This window comes from Pyrgilauda ruficollis, unplaced genomic scaffold (assembly GCF_017590135.1).
Source record: "Pyrgilauda ruficollis isolate IOZ18807 unplaced genomic scaffold, ASM1759013v1 scaffold33, whole genome shotgun sequence".
In the NCBI taxonomy this organism is placed as follows: Eukaryota; Metazoa; Chordata; class Aves; order Passeriformes; family Passeridae; genus Pyrgilauda; species Pyrgilauda ruficollis.
The window spans coordinates 4,370,562-4,395,555 of NW_024524711.1; the positions used below are offsets into that span (position 1 = coordinate 4,370,562).

Here is a 24,994-nt window from a genome sequence, read left to right on the forward strand (position 1 = left end):
ACTCTGGGTGTTTGCTTACTCATAGTAGTAATCAAAACTATCAGTGTTTTTGCTTTTTATGCAATTCTGTATTATTCTTGAAACTTGAACACTCTGGGTGTTTGCTTACTCATAGTAGTTGGATGAGAGGAAATAGGTATTTTACAGTTAGATCTTTTATGCCTTAATCTAACATTATTTTTTTTTCTTTTTTTTAATCAAATACATGGTCTGCAGATTATTAAAATTTATGTGCGAGACAGTAAGACCGTGTATTTTTAATTATTCTCTCACTAACTGTATCCTAGCAAGTGTCATAAAATTAGAATATACCAAGCAGGTAGCTTTCTCTCAAAGACTATCAAATAATACATTTTTATGTATTTGCATTGTCTGTCTTTCAGCTCACAGTGGGAGCGTTTGCAGCATGATGGTGGAGAGCCTGGGCAATTGAAAGGTATCAAACACAGTAACTGTGTAGGGCCTTAAATGTGAAATGTGCTTTTTGGTTCCACTTGGTCGTTGTCATCTGAGAGCATGTGAGTGAAACCACACAGACAAAGCTGCCTGTTAGTATTCAGTTAGTAGTTAAGGTTTTTTGAGAAGGTGTTCTACAAAGGAATATTTTTCCCTTATTACATATATTGGGAGTAACCTTTCCTAATATTCTTTGCAGGTAAAAGCAGTCTTCTTCACATCAGTATTTCTTATGTCAGAATGGGTGAGGGATGGCCTGAACCCTGATGGTCAAACCTCTGTGTGCCAACTGGCAGAGTTGTCCAAGTGGGGAGAAGAGAATGTTGTACCTGGTGTATTGCCCGAAATTAGCACATTCCTAAACAAAACACCTGTCCTGGTTCAGATTTCTTGCAAAGAGAACTGTCAGAAGTGCAAGTGTTCTTTTTCTGTGTTCTTTCCTTGGACAAGTAGAGCTTTGTTGGTTTTATACTTTAGACAGGCTGGAAAGTTGAATCTTAATATATTTGTCAGCCTTCATTTACAGTTTAGGAAGGAATACTGAATTATTTTCGTGGTCATGTCAGTTGGTCATAGTCTTTTGATCAGTCTGTAACAAGGAAACATTTTTTATATTATTTGTCATGACATTTCCTTGAGATAAATGCAATCATCAGACTGTTTTCTGTGTTTGGTTTATGTTTGGTGAATTTTCAACATTTTTTACCAAAGGAGTTTGAATCAAAGTGTCCTTATTAAACTCTCTCCCGGATGATCATAAAATATTTTGCACCTGACAACCCCATGAAGGGAGACTTCATTTTAAATGCATTTTCATAAGTGTATGTAGTAGGAAAAAATTACATGTTAATTACATGTTAAAACAGCTTTTGATAGTAATATGCTTAAGAAGTTGTTCTAGTAAATAAGATTCTAACTCCAATAAAGGTGTAAATCATCAAATAGTTCAGTGTATGCTGCAATACCGGCTGACCAGAAGAATGGAGAAAAGCCAGATGTTTTTGTATTAAACTAAATTGTCTGTCTGCAAGAGTTTATTTGGTGTTGCATGTTATATAGCATGCAATAGATGAGAATCCCTTAATTATAAATTAAACTGAAACTGCTTTTATGCTTATGTGAGAGGAAATCATTACTAGCAGTCATCTAGGATGCTTTTCCCTATGTTGTGGACCCTGAATCACAACTTTTAGACATGTTTAATTATTTAATCTTTATTTGCTGATATTTGTGGATTAAAGCAGCATAAGGGTACAGGTGCTTCACAGAACAAAAACTGTTGAAGTAAAAACTATAAGCAAAGAGGGCACAGGAGAGACCCTTTAATGGTTTCTGTAGTTAGCCAGCTGATAAGTGGTGGTTTGATGATCCTATTCTTTGCATGAGAAGTAAAACAAGAGCAGGGGACTGTAAGGGTAAAAATGACAAAGTAAAAGTACTTTGAGTTCCCCTCAAAAAGAGGGGAAGCAGATATTCACTAGACTGTAGTTCTTGTGGATTTTAATATCTGTGTTTAATCTTAATTAAGTATACATGTATACAAGGAGGTGGAGTCAACTGGTTGAAGTTTAAAACTTTTAAAACATTTTCTGTAGGAAATAGAACATTTCCTAAATGTTAAAAAATCATTGATCACAGATGAACTATTTATCGGAAGTGAAGCACTGCTGCTTTCTTGACCATGCCAGCCTTGTTCCTGGACAAGCTGTTTGGTGGTCTAGAGGAGTCTAAAGGTTGAATCTTGAAAAAAATTGTTGTTGTATTTAAATATAACCCTTAATCTGCCTTGTTTGTCAGGAAAATTCCCTTAAATGAAAGTAGCCTGGAATTATTTGTCTTTTTTCTGGAAGATTTATGAATCCCTGTTGCTTCAAGTATGTTGCTGAGAGTCTGAAAAGGTTTCAGAATGTTAGCTTTGTTTAGCTTTGTGTCATGCTTCTTGGCCCTTCCCTGAGTTTGCATCTGTGATAATGGGGCTGAGAAAGTGATACTCATTTAGTTATGACACTAGAACAGGAGAGAAGGAAAAAAAAAATGAATGCAGGGAAGTTTAATTTGAAATTCTTGGATGTTCAGGCTGGGTTTTGGTTAACTCATGAACTGTTTGTTTATTTTATAGGACTTTCTGCACATACCCATGTGGAACTTCCTTATTACTCCAAATTTCTTCTAATAGCTGCTTACCTTGCCTCCTACAATCCTGTTAGGACAGATAAGAGATTCTTTCTTAAGGTAACAAAATTCATGTCTTAGTGCTGTTAACTGGATTCCTGCATTCTGAATTTCGTGGTTTAAAACTCTTCAACTATTTGTTTTGAGCTCTGTTTCTGTGTGCACTTCATTTGGTTTGATGAGCAGCTTTTCTGTTGATCACAGACTGTGATTGGTAATGATCACTGAGTGATTTAAATGTCTAATAAACCCAAATTCTTGTTCATGTCAAATTATGCATAAAGCTGTTACAGTATGAGCACTGTGCTTTGCTTTTCTAAGTTGATACAGCTTTGTTCTGAAAATATTTTAGTGCAGTGACCACAGCATCCTTAGTTATAATCCACACTTAAATTTCCAGGGTAAGGTACAAACCAAAACTGCCTTGGCCTTTAATGAGGTAAAATGACTTGGTGCACTGTTAGGTTTTTTATGGAGTTCTAAGTTTTTGAAATAGAAACATACAAGCAGTTGCTTTTGCAGGAGGTGTGGTTACGTTAGCTGGTATGTATTGTGTTGGAATGGTGGTAATGCATGTTTTAGGATGAATGTATTAATTGCTACTACCAACTCCTGGGCTAAACATCATTTTCTGTTCTTGCCATGTACATATTGATGGGTTTTTTCCTTCTTTTTTTTCTGTGAGCTAAGTTGTGGTCATAGTGCAGACAAGTGCTGTGGTGCCGTTGGTTGTTGTTGTATGTCTCTTCCTGACTCACGATCTTCAGGCTCCTCAGGCCTGCCTCATTGCCTCATTTTGAGTTATTTGACAAAATGTAGGTGGCAAGACAGGTATCAGAAAAGTGATCAGGCAGTTGGGCTTTCTATGCATTTTACCAACTATTACAGTATGTATTGATATATGCATGTGTGTATGGCATTTGGTGTAAGCAATTAAAGAAAATGGGGGCAAGACAAATTTCTAAAATATTACTCCCTGTTCAAAAAAAAAAAATCGTAGATACACATTTTGAGAAGTTACTGCAGTTTCTAGTGATGAAATGTTAGTATGTTTTCAGTTTAAACTCTGTATGATCTTACTGAAAGCTATAGGTGTTTCACCCTTCTATTTAATCCTTTCCTGAGTGAAGGGTTACTTGTAGTAAGTGTAGATAGGCAAATTTTCTTTATAGGCAAGTCTTCTTTGCACTTGGCTGAAGCATTTTCTTTGGTAGAGATTTTTTTGGTGAAGAAATGTTTCTGCACAGAAATGGTAGAGCATGCAAGAGTCAAGTCTGTAGAGCATGTTATCAAAATGTGCCACATCTTCCTTGTGCTCACTGGACAACCTTTTCAACTTAGGTTTCTTCCTTTCTCCTTTGTAGTATCTCTGCATGAGTTTCCATGAACTGTATTAAACTTCTGTACAATAAATGTGAATTTCTAAGATTTTTGAAGCAGGGGTCAGGAAGGTATTTCTATCATTGCTATCAGGTATTTTTTTCCAAGAACTCATGAAGCAGAAGTCACCATTTTTCCTGTGTGTCATGTGGTATCAGTTAGCCCTTCATCAGGTCTAAAATTGAACTTCAGAAATAGCTGCATCTCAAAGCCCAACAAAATCAACACTTTTGAGAGGATTTCAAGCTGAGTGTTTTTGTGAGTCATGTGAACAGTGGAAATAGAATATGATTTTTATCAGGTTTGTAATGAGATTCAGAATAGATCACAGAAAAGTATCTTCTGGAGTGATTTAACTAAGGACTAAAAGAAGCGAAAGGAATGCAAACAAAAGGGTGGTCACTGAGTTGCTCATCTGCCCTACTCTATAGATGCTAGGCTATACTACAGCTAAAAGTAAAGTCACAGTTTGGAGCAGCCTGGAATGCTAGCAGTCTGCCAGAGCAGGGAAGTGATAATTGGCACAACTGCAATTGCTTATGTGAAAATTTAAGAACTTGACAGTAGATGGAGAGGAAAATACAAAGCTGGTTTGGAAGTCTGTAAAACAAGAAAGAATAATATATATATATATACAGGAATGTGTATATAGGAAGTCTTCATAGAAAACAGCATTAAAAGCTAATTGAAAATGAGCTCTGAATTTCATGGGATTTTGTACTTGAACAGAAATAAGATACCATATATATCATATGGAGATCCCAGCATAACTTGTAAAATGCATGAATGCAGTTTGTTGTGATCCATCCGAAGCATGCTGTGTAACTCAGACTAGATCACTTTCCCCTCTGAAAGGTCATGGTTATCACTGCAGTCACTTTTTCAAAGGCATGATAAAATGATTGCTTTGCTCTCTTTCTAATTGTGTTTGATATGTATTAGCTAAATTAGCTATTCTTTTTTAATCAGACAAATCATGTGAATTGAACCTAAGCCCTCTCTATTTAGCACTGCAGAAGTCAGTCAAGAAAAGCCACATTTACTAAGATGATTTTTGACATGGCCGAGTATTGAGGACCACAAATACTAAGTACAAGAATTTAAACATTTAAATGAAAAAATAATTCCTTTGAGTTTTTTCCCATGATTCATTGAGCATGCTTATAAGGTATATTAATAAGGCATACTTCTCAGGGCTGTGGAAGAAGGAAAAACTCATCAAGTGATATTTTGAGAAATACCACTTAACTATGTTTAAAAATTATTACACCTTTACTCATTTTACATCACTTACACCTCATCCTTCATGTCTCTCTTGGATTTTTTGTTTCTTTTTTTTAATCCATTCATTTGTAACATTGTTTACTGTACTTCTGCCCTAGTCTTGCCCTCACACTTTTAGTTGAGATCCAAGAGCACTTGGCTATTTTCTTTCAACAGTTCTTCCTTTTTTAAGACAATTTTAAAAATGTGCAGCTTTTCTTCAACACCCACCCCTACCCCTTCACTCTCCCGTATTCCTTCCTTTTGTCATTTAGCTCAAGAACCTTGAACTACCTTTGTGTTGTGTTGATTAAATTCCTGGTTGTCATTCTGCCAACATTTATACCATCCAAATTCTAAAACAGGATCAGTAAAAGGTGAAAATTCTGGTGGATTTTATACATGGATACATTTTAAAAATTATGATATTCATCATCTGTCTTTTTTATTAGATGATGGATGATATGAGGAGGATGGTAGCATGAAGTCATATTACAAACCAGTTTTGACTACCTCATCAGTTCCTGAGTAGATTAAAAACCAAAATGTACGCATGTCACCAAAAAATATTAGCATGTTGTGTTTTGGCTTTCGCACCACTTGGGACAAGGTGGAGCAAGAAGCTAGGCAAGTGTAATTTTAGGGCTTATAGTGAGAATGATTGGTGGTGACATCAAAGGCAAATACTGGAAGTGTAGTAAAGAAGTAGACCTAGAGTAACATACTGCCACTGCCATTTGTAGTGTATACATGCTTTATTGACTATTTTAATTACCTTTGCTCTTGTTTGTTGTTTGCAGCATCATGGGAAAATTAGAAAGACCAACTTCATGAAGAAGCATGAGAAGGTATGTATTTTATCCTTCTAAGCTGAGCTTGGCAGCAAGTATTTTCTTTCCACTGTACTTGTGAGTTTGTATTTCATTTTGTGTCATTGATTATTGTAAGAACATCAGAACTGCAGAAATGACAATTTTTGGTGTACTTGTTTTGTATGCCACAAATTTCTGTGAGATACAGACATTTTCATTTCATTAAAACTATAATATAAAATTTTCTCCTAAAGCCATATTTTTGTGTACAGCAAAGTGTGTTTAATAAAGCTAAAGGACATTGTAAGTGGAGTTGCCAAGTATCAGCATTTCTCTCAAAAATAATTTTATATTCTTTAAAGAATTTTTATATAAAGATTTCTATAATGAGAGAAATTGAAATATAGGGATAAACAATTGCAGATGTAGTGTTATAAATAGACTCATTTTCTTCAGTTGCTGTGACAGTTTGTGTCAATATACCTTTGCCCAGAGAAGCTTGTCTAAAGACTGATCTACAGATCAGGTTCACCTCACCTTAGTGGGTGCCTGCATCTAAAGCAGTTTATAGCCCACACAGAGTCAGTCGATGCAGTCATTGGAGTGTAGGGTGTGATTTGGCTCTATGTTCAGGCAGATGAATTGCACCACAACTTGTATTGATTAGATTTCTACTGGCTGTATATGGTTTGGCTGTCTGTACCTGCTTGGCAGGAAGCTGACATTAGATGAAATTAATCCTTCCTTAAAAGTTCAGGAATAGCAAGATTAAAAATCTATTTTGTGACTCTTAATTGTGTCAGTCCAGAGGCTGCGGGGGTTTTTTACTAGTAAAAATGAATCTTGTGAATGAGAAGAAACTGACTTACCATTCTATTAATTGCCCTGTTGCTGATAAAAGCAGAATTTGTTTGGTTTCTTTGCATGGTTGGCCTGGAACGATGCTTTTCCAGTGACAAGTGAGAGATCTTCTTGGTGAATCTATTTTTGGCTATGTGTTTCCATGATTTTTCACACTGCTTGCTTTGTTAGCCAAGAGGTAGCTTTGGGGACACCTCCTGGATTTGAAAAGTTTAAACATGTATTGGAAATAGTTTTGATTTTGCTGAAGAAATGAGTGGTTGTGTTTTACTGGTGGCTAATGTGACAGAGGTGCTGGTGGAATATTTGAGATGTTCTTTCCCAGAAGCATTTTGAAACAAACTTTCCCTTGAAAATCCTATTTAATCTTAGCTGCTCTGCTAGTAAGAATAAATCAATGTACACTACAAAAAAGGCAGCTGGATGTCAAAGCGGAGAGAATTAAATGCAAACTTAAAACAAGTATTTTCCTTGCAAGAACTTTTGGAAGTGTGAGTCATAAATCTCTGTACTCCTAACTATACTGCCTGAGTTGGAATACTGCCCAGTTCTGCCTTATAAACTGTACATCTCCTTTTTGCAGAATTGGTTATTTTGAAAATGCTTAGCATTGAACAATCAGGACTTTGTATTTCTTTGAATTCAAGTGAATGCAAGGTTACTACATACAATAATCCATAATGCCTAAAATGGTCATCAGTGTCAGCTGAGGTGTGAGGTGTGCACGATGCAGAAGAGCTCTGTAGATGTGAGGTTGAGCAAATCTGTGTTCTGATAACACAGGTGCCTGTAGCTGGGCTGGTAGCTCATTGTACAGCAGGTCTTAGCAGCCAAGAAACTGACCTTGGGCTCGGCCATCTGAACTGTTTGTCTTAACCAGCTGAACCTGTGGGAGGTATGTGCACGTGAGTGTTACTCAGCACTCTTTGCCTTGCCTCTGGAATACTCTGTCCAGTTTTGTCCTCCTTCTTTAGAAGAAATCTTTAAGCTTCCTACCAACACAAGCCATTCTGTGATTCTTTGGATGCCATAAAACATAGCCTTTCCTCTTTATTCCTTAAATTGGGCAAGGTCATTAGACAACACAAGTAAATGTATAAATCTACTGACAGGTTATTTGACCTGAGATCCTCTGTTACAGCTCAGAATTGTTCCTGTTTATTGTGCAGTTTGAACACTTGCCATGTTAAATAGATCTTTCTTTCTATATCTTGATCAATAAACACATATTCAGTGTTTTCCATAAGGTGTAAGTAGGCTGTATGAAAGACTACTGTGAATCATAGAGCCTCCCTAGAGGCCAAAACAATAAGAATAACATCATGTAGTACTCCGGGGAATTAAGAAGTGGATTAAAAAGTGTTGTTTGTTGCAGACCAGCAATCACCTACTTGGGCCAAAGCCATTTCCTCTGGACAGATTGTTAGCAATATTATATAGTATTGTGGACAACAGAGTTGCTCCAACTGCAAATATATTTTCCCAGGTGAGTGTGTACTTACATTTTTATTTGCTTTTTAGTGTCTGGAATTCACCAAGTTTTAAATGTTTTTTGTAAGTCAGATTTCTAATTAAATGAAATGAAAAAACAACCACAACAAGTAATTTAAATCAAAGGTTCAGAGTAATATTTATCTGTATTACTAGCTGTGAATCCAGTACTTTTATCTGTCTGTCTGTCTGAAATCTGCTAATAGATAACTTTTCCCTGATCCTGGACTGTGGTCTGTACTGATCAGTTCCTTGGTTTCTCACTGAAGTCCATAAGCCTTTTTGCATTTCACGTTAGATGTAAAAATGTTGATTGTCCCATGACCAAAATTAGTCACATTGTAGCACACATTGCTACAAAAATGTGGTGAAGAAGCAGCAGAGGGAATAAGGTACTTACAGGTGGGCAATATTTGCTGTGGTACATGCGCTTGCTGTTTTCCATTTGGACAAAATAGAAGCCTTGCAGAAAAGAGTGAGTATCCTGTTTCACTAGATGGCAGCATAGCTATAGAAGTGAGTGGAATTAAGTAAATCCAGTGTTTTCTCAAGACCTCTGGGTTTGTCAAGTGTGTATTGACCAATTCTGTATAAGTAAAGATGATTTTCTACTATCAGTTTGATTCTTGGATATCATTTCCACCTTAGAAATTCTCAATTTCTTCCTTCTTTCCAGTCGTAACTTACTTTATACTGAAATATTTTCTACCTTTCCTTTTTAGCTATCAAATTTAACCAAGTAATATTTCAGTTTATTGTCTGCATTCATATAAAGTTCTAGGAGCATACTTGTTTGTTTTTTAGGATGTTAACTTTGTATTCCCTTATTTTTGGCTATCAAAAGCATTTTGGTATACGCTAGATGTGAATGTATTATATTATATAACAGTATTTTACAGTATATTTTCAAAATTAGTGTAGCTGCATATTTAATAGGCATTCCAGGTAAGAGAACAGATGTCATTAGTCCAATGTACAGTTAAGTAGTACTAAAGCCACAATTTGTACATATTATAGTTCCACCTTAGGCTAAATTACAGAATGAGCAAGGAAATGCTTTGTTCTGACTTAGAGTTTGCACTAGGTGGCAGTGTTATCAAAGAATAGTAGTAATTTTTTATTTTCTGAATATCTGGAGATAAAGCTGTACAGATATAAAAAAATTGTGTGTAATCTTAACCGGGTTAGGATAAAGAACTTGGAATTAAATATGTTTATACAAAAATTCAATTTTATAAATTATTTAAGAGTATTTTTAGTTATAAAGCAATTTTTATATTAAATTTTAATTAAAAATATTGAAGTGTCCCCTGCAAAATAATAAAAAATTCAACAGAATTTAAAATAGGTTTGAAAAGTAGTTTAAACTAGGCATAATATTTAATTGCTTTTTTTCTTGAATGGTTTAAAACAATTTGCATTTCAGTGATTTGTCATTGGTTGTTCTGTAAATACATTTTTCAAAGTAAATATTTAGGAGCTGGCTTATCCTTATCAGTATTGATACATTTTATTGTTAGCACAATCTTAAATTTTTTGTTTGTGTGATCAGCATGGAAATAATAATAAAATTATACAGAAGTTTAAAATGTTTGTCAAATATTTGACTTCTTAACTGATTCATGATTGATTTTATGTGCTCTTTAATTTGTAAACTCAAAGGCTATACATGAACCAAATGCATATTAATTCTCCCCATGTACTATCAGAAAATAGCATGCCTTAGCTTTAAAGTTGATCAGCAATCACAGTCAAGATTCAAGAAGGACTAGCAGCTGCTTTAAGATCTGTCACTTGCTGATTTTGTGGTATCTCTTATTGCTTCTTGTTTTTCTGTATAGTTTCTATTCACATGAAAATTTTAGTTATTAGCTTTTCAAAAGTGAAAGTTCTGTGCTAATAAGCAGCAAAATTTCATTTTTTCCTCTTAATGGTAGGTTTTATTGAAAATGTTTACTTTTTCTAAATGGATTTTCAACTTAAAGTTGGAATCTTAATCTTTTGCCTTTAAATATCATACTCTTTAAAATGGTCTCATACCTTTTTTCAAACCAAGAGTTGGCATGTGTGTTTTACCAGTGTGATTTTTACAACCAATACAAAACTAAACAACTTCTGCTGTAACTTCTTGCTGTAAGCAGGTTATAGGAGATGGAATTGGGCCCATTCATTTTTGGTCTTCCTCACTAACTAGTACAAGAGAATAGCACAGTGGGGTGGGGGAAGCAAATTTCCACTTCTGCAAATGACAATTTTTTTAGTTGCTCCCTTAAAAGTTGAAATTTCTCTTGGGTTTGTGCTCTTTTTAATCAAACTTTTCACACATCCAGTGAGGACTTTTTGAGACAAAGTTAATGGAAGGTTTGGAGGTTTTAATTATAGCATCTTCGTTTCAGTACGTATGTGAATTGTTTCTATTCATTTGAGATGTTCTGCATCCTACAACAACAGAGAAGTCTTAGAGTTTCCTTACTTGGTACAGCAGGAGCAACCAGGATTATTATTTGTGTCACCATATGGATCCACTGTGCAGAGTAGGAAATATTCATTATGTCCAAGGGCAATTACAGCAGAATGGAGGGATACAAAGAAACTTTGTAAAGCTTCCTGAAAGTGCATTCTTCAAAGGTTCTGGGAGTCTATTCAGTCCTGGTTTGTATAAGAGTAGTATTTAATTTTAGGCTTCCCACAGAAAATAGTCAGAAATACAGCAGAATGCTCTTCATAAAAATGTGCCTTAGTATAGGACACAAATGTATTTATGCACAAAACATTGGGCAAGAATTATCAGCACCAATTTAATTTAAATGAGGTCATTTTACATTGTAAAGGATAAGGGCTGTTCATATCACAGTCAATGAGGAAGTAGATATCGTTGTTATGGATTACAAGCCAAAATTAACCCGTGTTTTTTCCTCTACCAAAATAATTTAGTAATTGCTTCTTCCAGTCAATTCAGTTCTCCTGGCCATTTTTCATTTTCTAGACATTTTATCTTGCTTTTGCTTTCTTGTGAAATAGCTTTTCATAAAGAGAATTGATTAGGTCTACTTGTAGTTTTGAGCTATGATGTTATCTAAGGTAAAATGGAACAAAGCCCTTTATCTTGCATACTTTTGCATATTTTGCTTTTATTTCTGGTAGTACATCCCTGAATATTTGGAAAAACATCTAGGATAACTTCTCAGAGTATATAATAGCTGAAAATTACCAAATAGGTAACTAATCAGTAACTTCAGTTCTGTTTACATTTTTGCTCTAATGCACTAAAATTAGGTCATCTCAGGTTTGGTTTTAATGTTACTCTTTATATTTGGCAAATATTTTCAGATAGTTGTATGGTTAGGATTTACTTCTGGCTATAGTGCATTTGCAATCAGAGACTTCTAGGAAGGGTGTTTATGAGTATATGGAAGCACATCAGGTATCTTGCACATAGTCTGTATTTCATTTATTAGATATTTCTTATCTCTTTGCTGGATCTAAGAAAACCATTTGAATTTTTTTAAGAGTATCACAGATTCATAGAACTAATTTAGTTATAAATGTGTAAGAATTTGAAATGAGGGTTAACAAACTTAGAATTTTTCAATCTGTTGTAAAGATAAATAGCATTGTAAACTGTTGTCCAAAGAGTAAGAACTTCTCATCTGAAGTTAAAATAAATGCAGTAGTGTGCATACTCACTAAATTGAGTAGTGTGTTAAGTGCCAGTATGATATGGGTCTATGAGAAACACACAAACCACTGATGTACATAACATAGTTCCAGCTGGAGGGAGCCAAAGGAATGTAGTTTTCTGTAATTGAGGAAAAAAAGTGCCCTTTCTTGGAATGTAAGAATTTGGAGAGATTTGTTTTCTTTTTTCTTGCTTTCTTGTCTGCCTTACATGAAAAGAATAGGGAATATCTAATATTCTTTACGTAAACTGGAACAGTATGAGGCAATTTACCTGCAAAATTTATTTGTCCCTGTTGTGTTGGAAGCATGCTTTATGATTTTCTTTTTCAGATGATAATTTAATATTTAAACTGCCCTTTATTTGTAAATTGACAGCTGTGGTAAAATTTCAGTTGCAAGATTGGAAAGATGCCTGATTTTGTTATCTACCTACTTGATTTGTATTATAGCCTATATGTGTCACAGCCTTTCTGGACACCAAATATCCACATCCTGAATATAGTTTAACTCTGTTACTGCATTATCTTAGGTTCCCTTGATGTAGCAGTTTGATAAAGAGGAATTTGATTCTATGATTCTATAGTTCTGTGATTCAATTCTGTGAATACTGTCAACTTAACAGGTTTTTTTTTCAAAAGGAAAGCACTCTTAATCACTTCTACAAGCTCAGATTGTATTAATGTTTAAGAAGTTTTTCATTCCACATTTGACAACTCTTGACAGAATAAGAATTACTCATTTTTACTAGATCAGCTGTATTGTGTTCCAGCTTTCCTTGCTGTTGCAGGGACTGCTCGTAGGAACATTTTGCATCTAGTTTTAACACTACTGTTTAAGACCAATAGAATACTCTCCATTTAAAAAGTGAGCAGATGAGTGAATTTCTACAGAAAAAGGTCTGGTTGAAATGTGTGTTGTTCTCCACTGTTCCCTAAGAGGCCTTGTTATGAAGAAGAACAAAGGTAAGTGGAGCCATTTTTATTTTACAGTATGCAAGAAATACAGTGCATATTCTTGTACTGTCAGTACAAGATGTTATATGTCAGTAAGTGGATTAATTTTTAATTTTTTTAAAATAAGCAAAATGCTGGAAAAATGAAAGTTCGTGCTGATTCTGTTAAACCACCTTCTTTTGCTTTCATATTACTCTGAAATTCCACAAGTGTTTTGCTTGTTATATTTTTGGATAAATGGATAGAGTTATTGCTAAAATTTTACCTGAAATAATTGAGAAGTCCATAGCAGACGTTAGCTACCTAAGTGTGGGGGGGTAATTTTGGAGGAATATATTTCTATCCTGTTCTCAAATGAACTTAGCATTTACACCTTCATGACCAGAGTCTATATTGCAGTGAGATTTCTTGTTGTCTGGTTGAATGTTTGAAAAAAGTCCTTTCTATCTCATAGGTAATATTGTAAACTGATTCAGGACAAAATTGGAGCATATCACACATCTGATTTTGGAGAGTGTCTTTACTTTATACATCCATTAGGCGGTACTGAGATTTGGGAGACTTGAACAGTTGTTTACAAAAATATTGAAATGTTTGAATAATTATTTTATACCTTGTTGAAAGGTGGAATCATTAAGTAGTGAATATTCAGAAGGGAGATGATTGTAAAAGTTACGTTTCTCTCGGAGTTGATTGTGTATGTAGATTTTCTCGAATTTTGTTTCTGGAATATAAGCAAATATATTCTCATGTATTTCCCTATTTTTATCACTTCTTGAGTTCTAAAATTACAAGAGAGGATGTCATCAGCCTCTGCTTCTGTCCTATTGATTTAACCTGAAAATGACTGCATTTCACTGTACCTCAGAGGAAGGTACATAAAATTGCACAGCTGAATCCATTCTGACCACAGGAGGTGTCATCTTTGGAATGATCTGCTGTACTTCCATACCGGGGGAAGCTTTTACCTTTACCAAAAAAATGAACTATATGGAAAAAGGTCTTAAAAGCTTATTTTTTAATTTTGTTTTTTTCTCATGAGAACTATTTAGAATTATGGTATACCTCTCTGTCTGGTCAGTCAGAAGGTCTTTAGAGCTTCCCAGTGACAGGAATGAGCAAATACAAACTGTAGACTCTGGGCTTATTCTCATTACTGGTGTAAATAAATTTCCCCTACTCTTTCAGTGTGTAGTGAAGATAACTAAGACACATCTTGCCAGCACAAAATATCTGTTAGTCTTCTGTAACATCATATGTCTCACACAGCATTCATATATAATCTGTATATCCCCACATGTTTATTGTCCAAGTGGGTTTGTAGTACAACCATTTGATCCTGTGACTTCATGCTTGCCCATACCTAAAAGATTATTTTTGTATTGTTAGAACACCTTTTTTAGCAGTTGTCTATTTGTAGCTGTGGAGGGTTTTTTTTAGGCAGTTTTATATTCTTACTGTTGTATTTGAACCTAACTGGTTTTGATGCTGTATCCTTTTATAGGTATATTATGCATCTGACACACTTTGTTTTCCTGCCTATTGGTTAGAAAGTGTAGTAATCTGTTGATCTCATTGTACTGAATTGTATTGATCTCAGTACTCTGTTGATTTTCTGTAGGTTTGGGAAGATGGAGGTAAGAGGTAATAAATAAGTCCTATTTTCTCATTTTCTGTTATTGGTTCCTGGACTAATCTGGCAGAAATTCATGAGCTGAAATGGGAACTTAATGTGATGCACAGCATGGTGACATAGTTAGCACTTTAGCACTGACTATGGCAGCTTGGGAGAGCCTGCTGTTAAGCAAAAAGAAAGGAGAAAACATTACTTTTAACCAAATAGCTGACTCTATTTTTTTTCAACTCTGAGCATAGCTGTGAAAAAAAATAAAAGTATTCTTACTTCAAGTAGTACTTTCTAATTAAAATTGTGAAGAGACTGATGTGCTTGATTCCTTCTAATTTTAATTGATGCAGAAAAGATATTTTAGAAAATCTAGTGGTGTTTTACCTATATTATGTTGATTGACCTAATTTGTTCTTATTTTCATTTTTGGAGGTATATTGATAATACAGCTTTGTGATTTCTTAGGAGGCTTTCTTAATCAAATTCTATTCTATTCTGTATGAGTTCTTTCTTTACAGTAATTTAAAGTAGAAAACTTACTTCTGTGAAGAGCTTATAGTAATAGATTCCAGCTTGGCACTTACTCTGTGTTTTAAAAACAGTGTATTTAAGAAGACAAATTGTTGTGAATTACTGGAAACTAGTTTTATGGAAGAGATTTTGGTTATGACAAGGGAAAGACTATTGAGAGGGAGGGAGGAGTGAGGACTTCAGATGAGATGAAGTTTATCAGGAGGATAAAGTGAATTCCTAAATATCTTATCTAGAACAGTTTACTAATTTCTAAACTTCCTTGCTTTTTGATCTTAGATTTTTTATTTGTGTAGCATGTCCTTAAGAATTTGCGGACCAGGAAGTAGCTGTGTTTAAGGCTTTGTAAAATTGATTTACGATAAATTTGTACTTTTTAAAATTTACTTAAATTTTGTAGTCAGTATATAATCTGTTAATAACTTTCACAAAGTATTCTTGTGGCCCTGTGAACATAATATTATATATTCCCTTGTGCCTTTCACATGTCTTAGATTGCAGCTATATAATATAGGGAATGTGTTGTATCAACCAACAGTTTCTTTAACTTCTGTTCTCTCGGCACGTTATTTGTAAACAGTATTTGAAGCTTCATATCTTCACTTATCTATGAAAATGTGTTAGTGTATCAAAGAAGTAAATATGAATACATGAAAGACAAAACAGAGTTTTCCTCCTTCCAAACTCTTTCCTTTCCATCTCTTTCTTTACACACTTACTTAGAAATTGGTTTCATGTACTTACTGGTAGGAACATCGTTTAGTACTCCAGGAACAAATTTGTGCTGTGTTTACATCAAGCAGTTGCAGCTGAAGCTTGTTAGTGATTGCCTCCCCAATTAAAAAAAATTCTTCACTGTGGTACATGAACTCCTATTGTTTAGAGATAAATAATCAGCTCATCCCCTCTTTAGGGAAGAACAAAGAACATAATAGTACATCTGGTTCATGTGTTAAGACAGCAAAGATTAATTAAGCAAGTACTGCACAACCTCTCTTGATAACATATATATCTAAAACCAGCCTGTATATTATAAGTTTTTTAATCACTTTGCTTTAACCATTTAGTGTCTGCAGAAAGTCTATTTCACCAGCTAGTCATGGAAATAAGATAGGACACAATACTGAGATAAAGCAAATTAGAGCATTAGGATAGAATTCATTAGTTCTCTCTCAAATCTCTTGTTTTAAGCTGATATGCCTAGAAAGATATGATTAAATACTAAAAAGAACCTTTCAAGCCCCCAGGTGACATCATTAATTCTCTTTATAAATTCTATCTGTTTAGTACTCCAGGAACAAATTTGTGCTGTGTTTACATCAAGCAGTTGCAGCTGAAGCTTGTTAGTGATTGCCTCCCCAATTAAAAAAAATTCTTCACTGTGGTACATGAACTCCTATTGTTTAGAGATAAATAATCAGCTCATCCCCTCTTTAGGGAAGAACAAAGAACATAATAGTACATCTGGTTCATGTGTTAAGACAGCAAAGATTAATTAAGCAAGTACTGCACAACCTCTCTTGATAACATATATATCTAAAACCAGCCTGTATATTATAAGTTTTTTAATCACTTTGCTTTAACCATTTAGTGTCTGCAGAAAGTCTATTTCAGAATCACCAGCTATTCATGGAAATAAGATAGGACACAATACTGAGATAAAGCAAATTAGAGCATTAGGATAGAATTCATTAGTTCTCTCTCAAATCTCTTGTTTTAAGCTGATATGCCTAGAAAGATATGATTAAATACTAAAAAGAACCTTTCAAGCCCCCAGGTGACATCATTAATTCTCTTTATAAATTCTATCTCTCTTAGAGGTAATTTGGCTGTTTTCTCTCTCAGCATTTGGGGTATGACTTGTTTGGGACAAAGCACCATCTCCTTACTGAGCATTTGTGTTGAATCTGCTTAATTGAAAGACAATTTCAGAACTAGAACTAACTCTTGAGATAAAATAGCTACATTGCATGCCCTGTTTCTTCACATCCCTGGTAACTAGAACTAAAGCCTAATTCCAACTGAAAGGCTACTAAATGCCAGTTTTACCTGCTGTACTTTTTACTGTTACTGTCTTTCAGCCAAAACAGCTTTACTAGCTCTTTGGTGTTCACATCAGTGAGTTGTAGGGAGGCAGATATCTTGTCAGGATCTTCATTTGACAATCATTTGCTTATTTAATATCTTTTGCTTCACTGCACACAGTAATGGATGCAATTGCAGTTTCTGTAGTGGCAAGGAAGATGGTTCAAAATCACTGATTGAAGGGTTGGCTATAATGTTGCATTCTTTTTATTGATGTGCTTCTTGGACTGGTTGTTATATGGTCCCGTGTCCTCCTGTCCCTGCCTAATGCATTCTTACATCTCCCTACCTACAGTTTGTTCTCCTTAGGTATTTACGCCTCACCTGTCACTTCAATACAAATTATTGTGCTGTATCACATGTGAAATAAATTTGTAACATCGTATCTGTACCATTCTATCTGTAGCTTCCATTTCCTGATGAGGTTGAAAACTATTGAGACTGTGCCCATGAACAATGTTAGAGCATAAGGTAGCAAAATGGTACATTAAAGAATATGTTGGATCCCTTTGGTGAATGCTTGTACTGTTTCTGCCCTGCCAGCTGCAGTCAGTTCTAGCTACTGACTTTGTGCTTGACACCCCTCCTCCCCTAAAGACCCTTTGCTGCTGGCTGTGTTCATTTGATAGCAGATAGTGGGGCTTGCCACAGTATCTTGGACAAAAGAAGCAGCTGCATTGAAAAAGAGGATTTCAGAATATGAAGCTTATTCACAAAATAATGCCTCTTGGTAGATGAGGAATAGTCAGGAATTTACATAATCTCTCTTCTCCATCTATGGAAATGAAAACTGGAAAATATTATGGGGGAGCAATGTGGAAATTTGATAGCACGGTGTGAGTAAATCTCATTTATGGAAAGTTTATTGTTAGTAAATGTTGCGAATATTGTTCATTTAAAATATGGAGAATGACAAAACAAGGTGAGACAAATCCTACAGTAGTTAGGGTTGGAAAAGCTGCTATGATGATGATGGCAATGATGATTGTTATGGCTGAAAATGGTGCTGTGTATCTGAAGTTGCATAGGTGCTGCAAAAAGTTTCCGTCCTTACTGCTGTATGATTTAACTTCTCACATTAGGTAGAGGAGGGTGGATGATACTAGAAATAATGTGATTATTTTAGGCAAGATTGGATATGTGTCTGTCACAGTAAAAGCATATATGAGGTAGTCAGTGTGCTTTTCTAGTTAATGGAGAAAAACAGACATGCACATCTAAACCCACTCTGTTACTGAAAAGTTTTAAAATCTGTACTAGGTTTCAATGAACTGTGTCCTGATGCACTGACTCCTCCATCCTCTAGAAATGGAATCAAGACAGCCTCAGATGCAGACATTTACATTATATCTATGTAGAGCTATTCTATCCTGAAGGACTAAGAAGTGTTTTCTCAGTAATTATTCTGGGTTTTTTACAAATCAAGTGGAAAAGCCACCATCAAATATCCCTGCTTGGTTGTCATATTCCTTGTCAAAATGTGTGCAGACTGGGGGCAGTGATTGATTTGTACACCTTCCACTCATTCTTCCTGCAAGTTAAGTTGTTCTGTCACTCTGCAGTGAGTACTTGGGAAGAGCCTGCCCAGGGCTGCATTGCATGGCTGGCAAGCTGGTGTTGGCCTTCTCTTCCTTTTTTGCTGGACTGCTTTTGACTTATTCCTAAGGGCAAGGTGCTGAAACTCATCTCTTTCTGATAGACACTTACTTTGCAGAATTCTGTGATGATGACCTGTCACTTTACATCCTTGAACTTGCAGTCTGAACCCTACAGCTTTGAACTGTATTTCAGTTACAACTATAGATTAGCTCAGTGTCCTGTGTAAAATGCTCTGAAAGCGATGTTTTTCAATGTAAGAATGCTGAATATGTCAAGAAGGGATCTTCTACCTTTGTTTTGTGAAGTATGAAATAAAAAGAGGTTAGGTGTAACCTCTGCAAGTGCAAGTCATAGAAGAGTTACCAAAAAAATGAAAGACTCACAAGTAATTTAAATTTCAGGAAGTGTTTCAGGGGTAAAATTTAAAAATATTACTGAGATTCAGTGTGGATTTTTGGGCACAGTTTAACTGAAACTAAAATTGAAATATTTGAAGACAGATCTAGTTCAGATGAGCAAATGCTGCTCTGTAGGTTTCTCTAACATGTGATGGTGCAACTTTAACTTCATTCAGATGAACATTCCTTACCCTGCTGTTACCCATGTAGAGAAAAGGCTTAAATAAAGAAAACAAACATGAACAAAAACTCAAAACCAAACCTCAGAAAAACAGACAAATATCTCAGTTTCAAAAATCATGTACTTTCAAGCTCTTTCTAGTTTTCTAATTAGTATTTATTTATGAATGTGATTAAATTTATGTGTGTTACCATTTCTAACAGGACCTGATTCTAGTCCCCATAGCAATTCTCATAGAATATTGAGAGATATCTCTGTGTGCATGTTTTTACATACTTTTTTTTTCTGCCCGCTCATCTTCCATAAATGTTTCCTGAAATAGAATACAAATGAACTGTGGGAGCTTTGTCATCCTATTGTGATCATTGTAAAACGTTCCACTATGACAAATAGAATATACAGGCAATATATCTGTGTCTTCTGAAAAGTTTTGAATTCAGACTGTGTTTAGTAGTCAGTTAAAAAAAAAACATAGGAGAAATGGTAGCTGGGATGTTTTTTGAAAGGCATAACTAGAGAATATGAAGAACCAGGTTTGTCTATTTTAATAATTGAAGAGTGCTGGATGTGTTGTTGACCATCTGTGACCTACATAAAATGAACTAGTGGGTGTCCCATATTCTAGATATCTGCGCAAGAAATATGAAAGACAATGTCAGAAGAGAAAGTAATGAATTATATACAAAAAAAAAAAAACTCTGGTGTAGTAGATACAGACAGTAAACAGATTGACTCAAGAGATTACCACACAGACATGAGAAGAAAACTGAAGATTGTTGTTATTAAATGATCTTTTTCAGCCTTTTTTATTTATTACTAGCATATGGCCTAGGAAGACTTTTTGCAACAGATATCTTCTAGTGTGGAATGGCCTCTAATGGATGTATGACACTGATGGTGTAGAGAAAAGCTTTTTAATAATTGGTGTGACTGTAGTGCCTTGTGAAAGATGCTAGACTGACAGTCTAGAAGACTTGGAAGCCTGAAGTAATCTGTTCTGATTCACTGAACAGGTATAGCAGAGGCATCAATAGCACAAAATCACTGTATTGCTTTTTAATTATAGCTTGAAAAATATACCTTTTGTTTTGAGCTGGCTGCCTCTTAGTTAATAGTGGCAGAGAATTGCTGTTCATCCTAGTACTTAGCTCTTACAAATGAGCTTTTGACATAGAGAAGCTTTCTGTTTAGATTAACAACTTCTGTCATAAAATGTGATGGGCTTCCAGTAGAACTAGTGAAGGGGGAAGGATGGCTAATGGGGAGCACATGGTGACTGGAGCTGTTGCACAGTAGACTGGTCTGCTGGTCATCATGTTCTTAGCCTGCCTTTTTCCTTCCCTCCTGGGCAAATCATTGAGACTTCACTGGTTTTAACCTTGTAGTAGGCATTTTGTGGGACTAGCCTGTGGAATGCTGTTTGACCAGTTGATGTAACATGTTTTCCATGCAGCTGTGTCCAGAACCAGACCATCTCTTGATGACTGGGAGAAATGAAAAGGTGGAGATTTGACATGGCAGAATCTCTGTAGCAGTAAAGAAATCTACTTTTATCCATGATTAGATAAATGTTCAAACCAATGTTGTCTTTTCCTCTCCCATATCAAAAATAGCCCAAATTTTAATTCTACTCAGCATCTGGAATTCCCTAGACTGAGCCAGATTGCAGTGCAATTTGTGGTCTCCCATCTGGCTCAGGTGAAGCTTTTGTAACTTTACATTTTGTTGGGGCACACGGGATAGCTCAGTGTGTTGGAGTGATGAGGAAGAAAGCAAATAGGATAGGGAGTCATCAATGTGACAGGGGATGCAAAGTAATGCTTGAAGTACTCATGTAATTTTCTTGTATTTATGCAGATACTAAAAAAGACAAATGCAAAGAAAAAAGGTTAATTACCTGTACTCCAAAACCCAAAGGTATTTCAGACTGATTGCCCAAAATAGATAGTGCCTAAAACCTGGAAAAAGACCCAAACATAAAAATGAGTAATGTAAACAATTTATTAGGCTCTTGTATTGTATTTTAATAGCAGAAATGCTGGTCTCTAATGCAGGTAATTTCATTTTTTTCTGTGATAGTTTGACATGAACAGAGATTTGAGTCTGATGTTTTATTAAAACAAACGGAAAAAAAACCCACAAACAGAAAACCCTACACACATCAGTGAAAAGTCAATATAAAGTGGTAAATGCAAGCTGGCATGCATAAGTGGATATGACCTGGAATAAAGCTGTTCAGAGAAGGGAAAATAATTGCAAAGCAGTAACACTTAAAAGAAGATGTAGCCATGAAGACTGGCAAAAATTAAAGGCTAGAAGGAATGACTTGTGAAGAAAGATTAAAGGAAATGAACACATGTAATTATTACTTATAGCTATCTGTGTGCTTGGTGATGTTCAGATGAAGAGAGATGATCCCTACACTAATTTGGCTAAATAACTACCAGGGGATGATGAAAATGTCTGAAGGTATTTATAGTCTTCAAGTGCCAAGAAAGGATTCATTTAGAAGAGTTCAAAAAAGGTCTAAGTAGGAGTAATGAAATAAGATGAGCTTTTTTAGCTTTGAATACTATAAAAAACCCTTCTTTTGGAGATGGTAAAGTGTGTGATAGTCTCCCCTGAAGTTTTAGAGCAATGCCCCACTGCTTGAGCTATTGCAAATGACAGTAGACAGAGCATTCAGATATAAACTTAAAAGAAGGGAAAAGAGTTCTGCATTGGTGGGAGGAGAGTGAAGATAACTTAATAGATATTTTCTGTCTTTAATTTCGATGGTCTCACATGGTATAAATTAACAAAATAAGATTCATGGTACACTACTGAAACATAATTTATGTAAATTTGCTTTAGAATAGGCATTAACCTTGATCCTTACTTCAATTCTGCATTAAGCCTTGCCTTTGATACAATAATCTTAATTAAAACTGAATATTTCATGATTTAACTCCCTCTGCCTCATGAGCAGAACAATACTCTTATCTGTGTTACCTATAAAAGTGCAATCCATATAGACTATCTATTGCATCAGATGAAAGGTATGCTTAAGGTCATTTTCATATGAATAAAAGTACTGACAAAGAGCAGTTTAATTTGTTTAAAAATTATTAACTCTTGTTTTACAACTAAATGTTAATAAGCTAGTTAAATTCTTTTTTCATGCATGTTGAATTAGGAAATGTTGACCTAATAAATACTGTGTTCGTTTGGGAAAAAAAACCCAAAAAACCAACCTGCATGAATGAGGAAAAAAGTAAGTATTGGCAGATGTGATGTGTGTCAAGTGTGTCATCATGTAACTGTCAATCACTGTCATCTTCATAATACTTCTAACTGGATTAGGTGAGGTAGTAAGAGAAAATCTGTTCATTTTGATGTTAAATCCTATGTTCGAAAAGGAGCAGGCAGGAATTTGAAATGGGCATGCAAGTTTGCCTGGTTTTTTAATTTTTGGAGGGCTTTTTGTTGTTGATGTTGGGAGTTTTGTTGTTTGTTTGTTTTATGATAATTTGTTTTGCCATGATGTTAGAAGAAATGAAGGCTGTTCTGGATAAGTACTGGAACTTGCCCTCCTCTCCAGACACATGACCATGTGCACACATGCAAGACACATCCTTAATCGGGGGGTGCTTTGTAGTTGCAGTCACTGACACAGGACAGGCATCTTCAGATTGCTCACTGCTTAGAAAAAGAGACATTTGTAAAATTATATTTTCCAACTTCAAAAGTTGTGCAGGTGTTGTCTTAGTTATTTTGTAATAATCTACAGTAGAAGTTCAGGGAAAAAAGGATGTAATATCAAGTGACAACACTTAATGAATTATATATATGTGTGTGTGTATATATATATATATATAAAACTTAGTCTTAAAATGTAGAAGGCAAGCAAACCTTTGAGCATCAATCTGTATTGAAAAAGGCCATCTTTTTCTGAAATTCTTTCATTCTTTGTTGAGTTTAAGGTGTCAGAGTAAATACTTTGGATGAAAAAGCAGCTGTGATAAATCTTGATATCTGGACTGCTTCTTTACTGAGTAGCTGACTTTAGTGATAATTTCATGTGTGTCACTGGAATCTTTGGTGATGCCAGATATTTAGTGGACCCAGTGTAAGCCATCAGTCTTTTTCTTCCTTGGTTAAATAATATTTGCTAGTCACTTTCATCAGCATTTGAGATCTTTTTCTCTTATTGTTCTCGTTTTTTCTTTGTTGGCTCTAAATATCAAGTTGCAGCTGTGGTACATTGGACATCCACAAACATTACATATATACTGATGCTTTTACTTCCCATTCAGAGCACAAGAAACATAGCAGTGTGCATTTATTGTGAACAAATGTCATATAAATGAATTGATAGTGTATTTTTGGGCACAGCAGCCTTTATTACCTTATTTGATTCAACACTTACGGAGAACAAATTTGTAAAGTTTAATACATTTATTTGCTGCAGGAAAAAATAGAAAGTAAATATTTGATATCATTTTTACATTTCTAGTCCCCCCATTAGATCTTTACAGGAGAATGTAACGCCTGATCACACTGAAAAAAATTTTGCTTTTGTAGCACCATTTCCCTGCTTTTTTGCCTGTGTCATCCGTGGCATTCTCAAGTGCAGCTTTTAATGGCCACAAAGAGCACGGGAGCTGTGGGGTCTGTGTGGGTCCCTAGCACCCAGCACAGAGGATGTTGTGTGGCTGGTTCCTGGGAGCCCAAAGGGTTAAATGCAGTTAAGCTTTTCCTCAGCTTTCTGGGAACCTGGCAGTGGCTTTCTTTCAGTTGCTTTGTAACAGGAGGAACAATACCTGAATTCAGCCTTGGGTTGTGTTGGAGAGGGGGAAGGATTCAGGTTATAGTGTCAGAGGCAGCAGTTGCACTCGGGCAGTACCAGCAAGTGCTTCACCCTCTGGCTGAAAAAAAGGGGAATGTTAACAAGGCAAGTCTCAGATAAGACCATATGTATGTAGGGTTTTGTTGTTATTTAATCCATTACTCTCTGCTTGTGGTTTTCTTTTTAGCTAAATTAATCATGCTGTTTTGAATAGGCTGCATTCTGCCACTGGGAACTGTAACTCAGGCTCTGGCTGGTTATGAGCCAGCCTAAAAACAGGGGGACACAGTTTTTTTGTGGCTTGCACTCAGGCAGGAGTTCAAGAGTCTTGTCACTTGGAAGAAAATAAGCATTTAGAAACTAAAAGTTGAACCCCAAGCCTAGATAATGATAATGAAAAATAACCTCTGAAAATTCTTACAGTAAGATATCATTCTGTTAGTCAACTGAATGGAAAAGATGTTTCTGAATTGGTGTTTAACAGTTTATTTGTGAAGGAGGTGAACACGTTTATGGCTACTGACTGTACTTCATCCGTCATTTTTTCAATGAGCTACTGTTACTAAGGACCACCAAGATGGTTTGGTCAGAGGAGGCTGCATGGGAATCTCATGATTGTTTCAATTTTCCAGATTTTCTAATTTCTTTTAGACAAGGATTTGGGTTACATTCCAAG

The 24,994-nt window shown here is 35.3% G+C and overlaps 1 protein-coding gene across 1 annotated transcript in view; it reads left to right on the plus strand.

The window, feature by feature from the left end:
- Positions 1-24,994, plus strand: part of ORC5 (origin recognition complex subunit 5) — a 62,110-nt gene that overhangs the window by 17,356 nt on the left and 19,760 nt on the right. The window contains exons 10-13 of the mRNA XM_041474684.1: positions 384-436; positions 2,576-2,688; positions 6,072-6,119; positions 8,320-8,430. Of these exons, the coding sequence (XP_041330618.1) occupies positions 384-436; positions 2,576-2,688; positions 6,072-6,119; positions 8,320-8,430 (325 nt within the window). The remainder of the gene's footprint in view (positions 1-383; positions 437-2,575; positions 2,689-6,071; positions 6,120-8,319; positions 8,431-24,994) is intronic.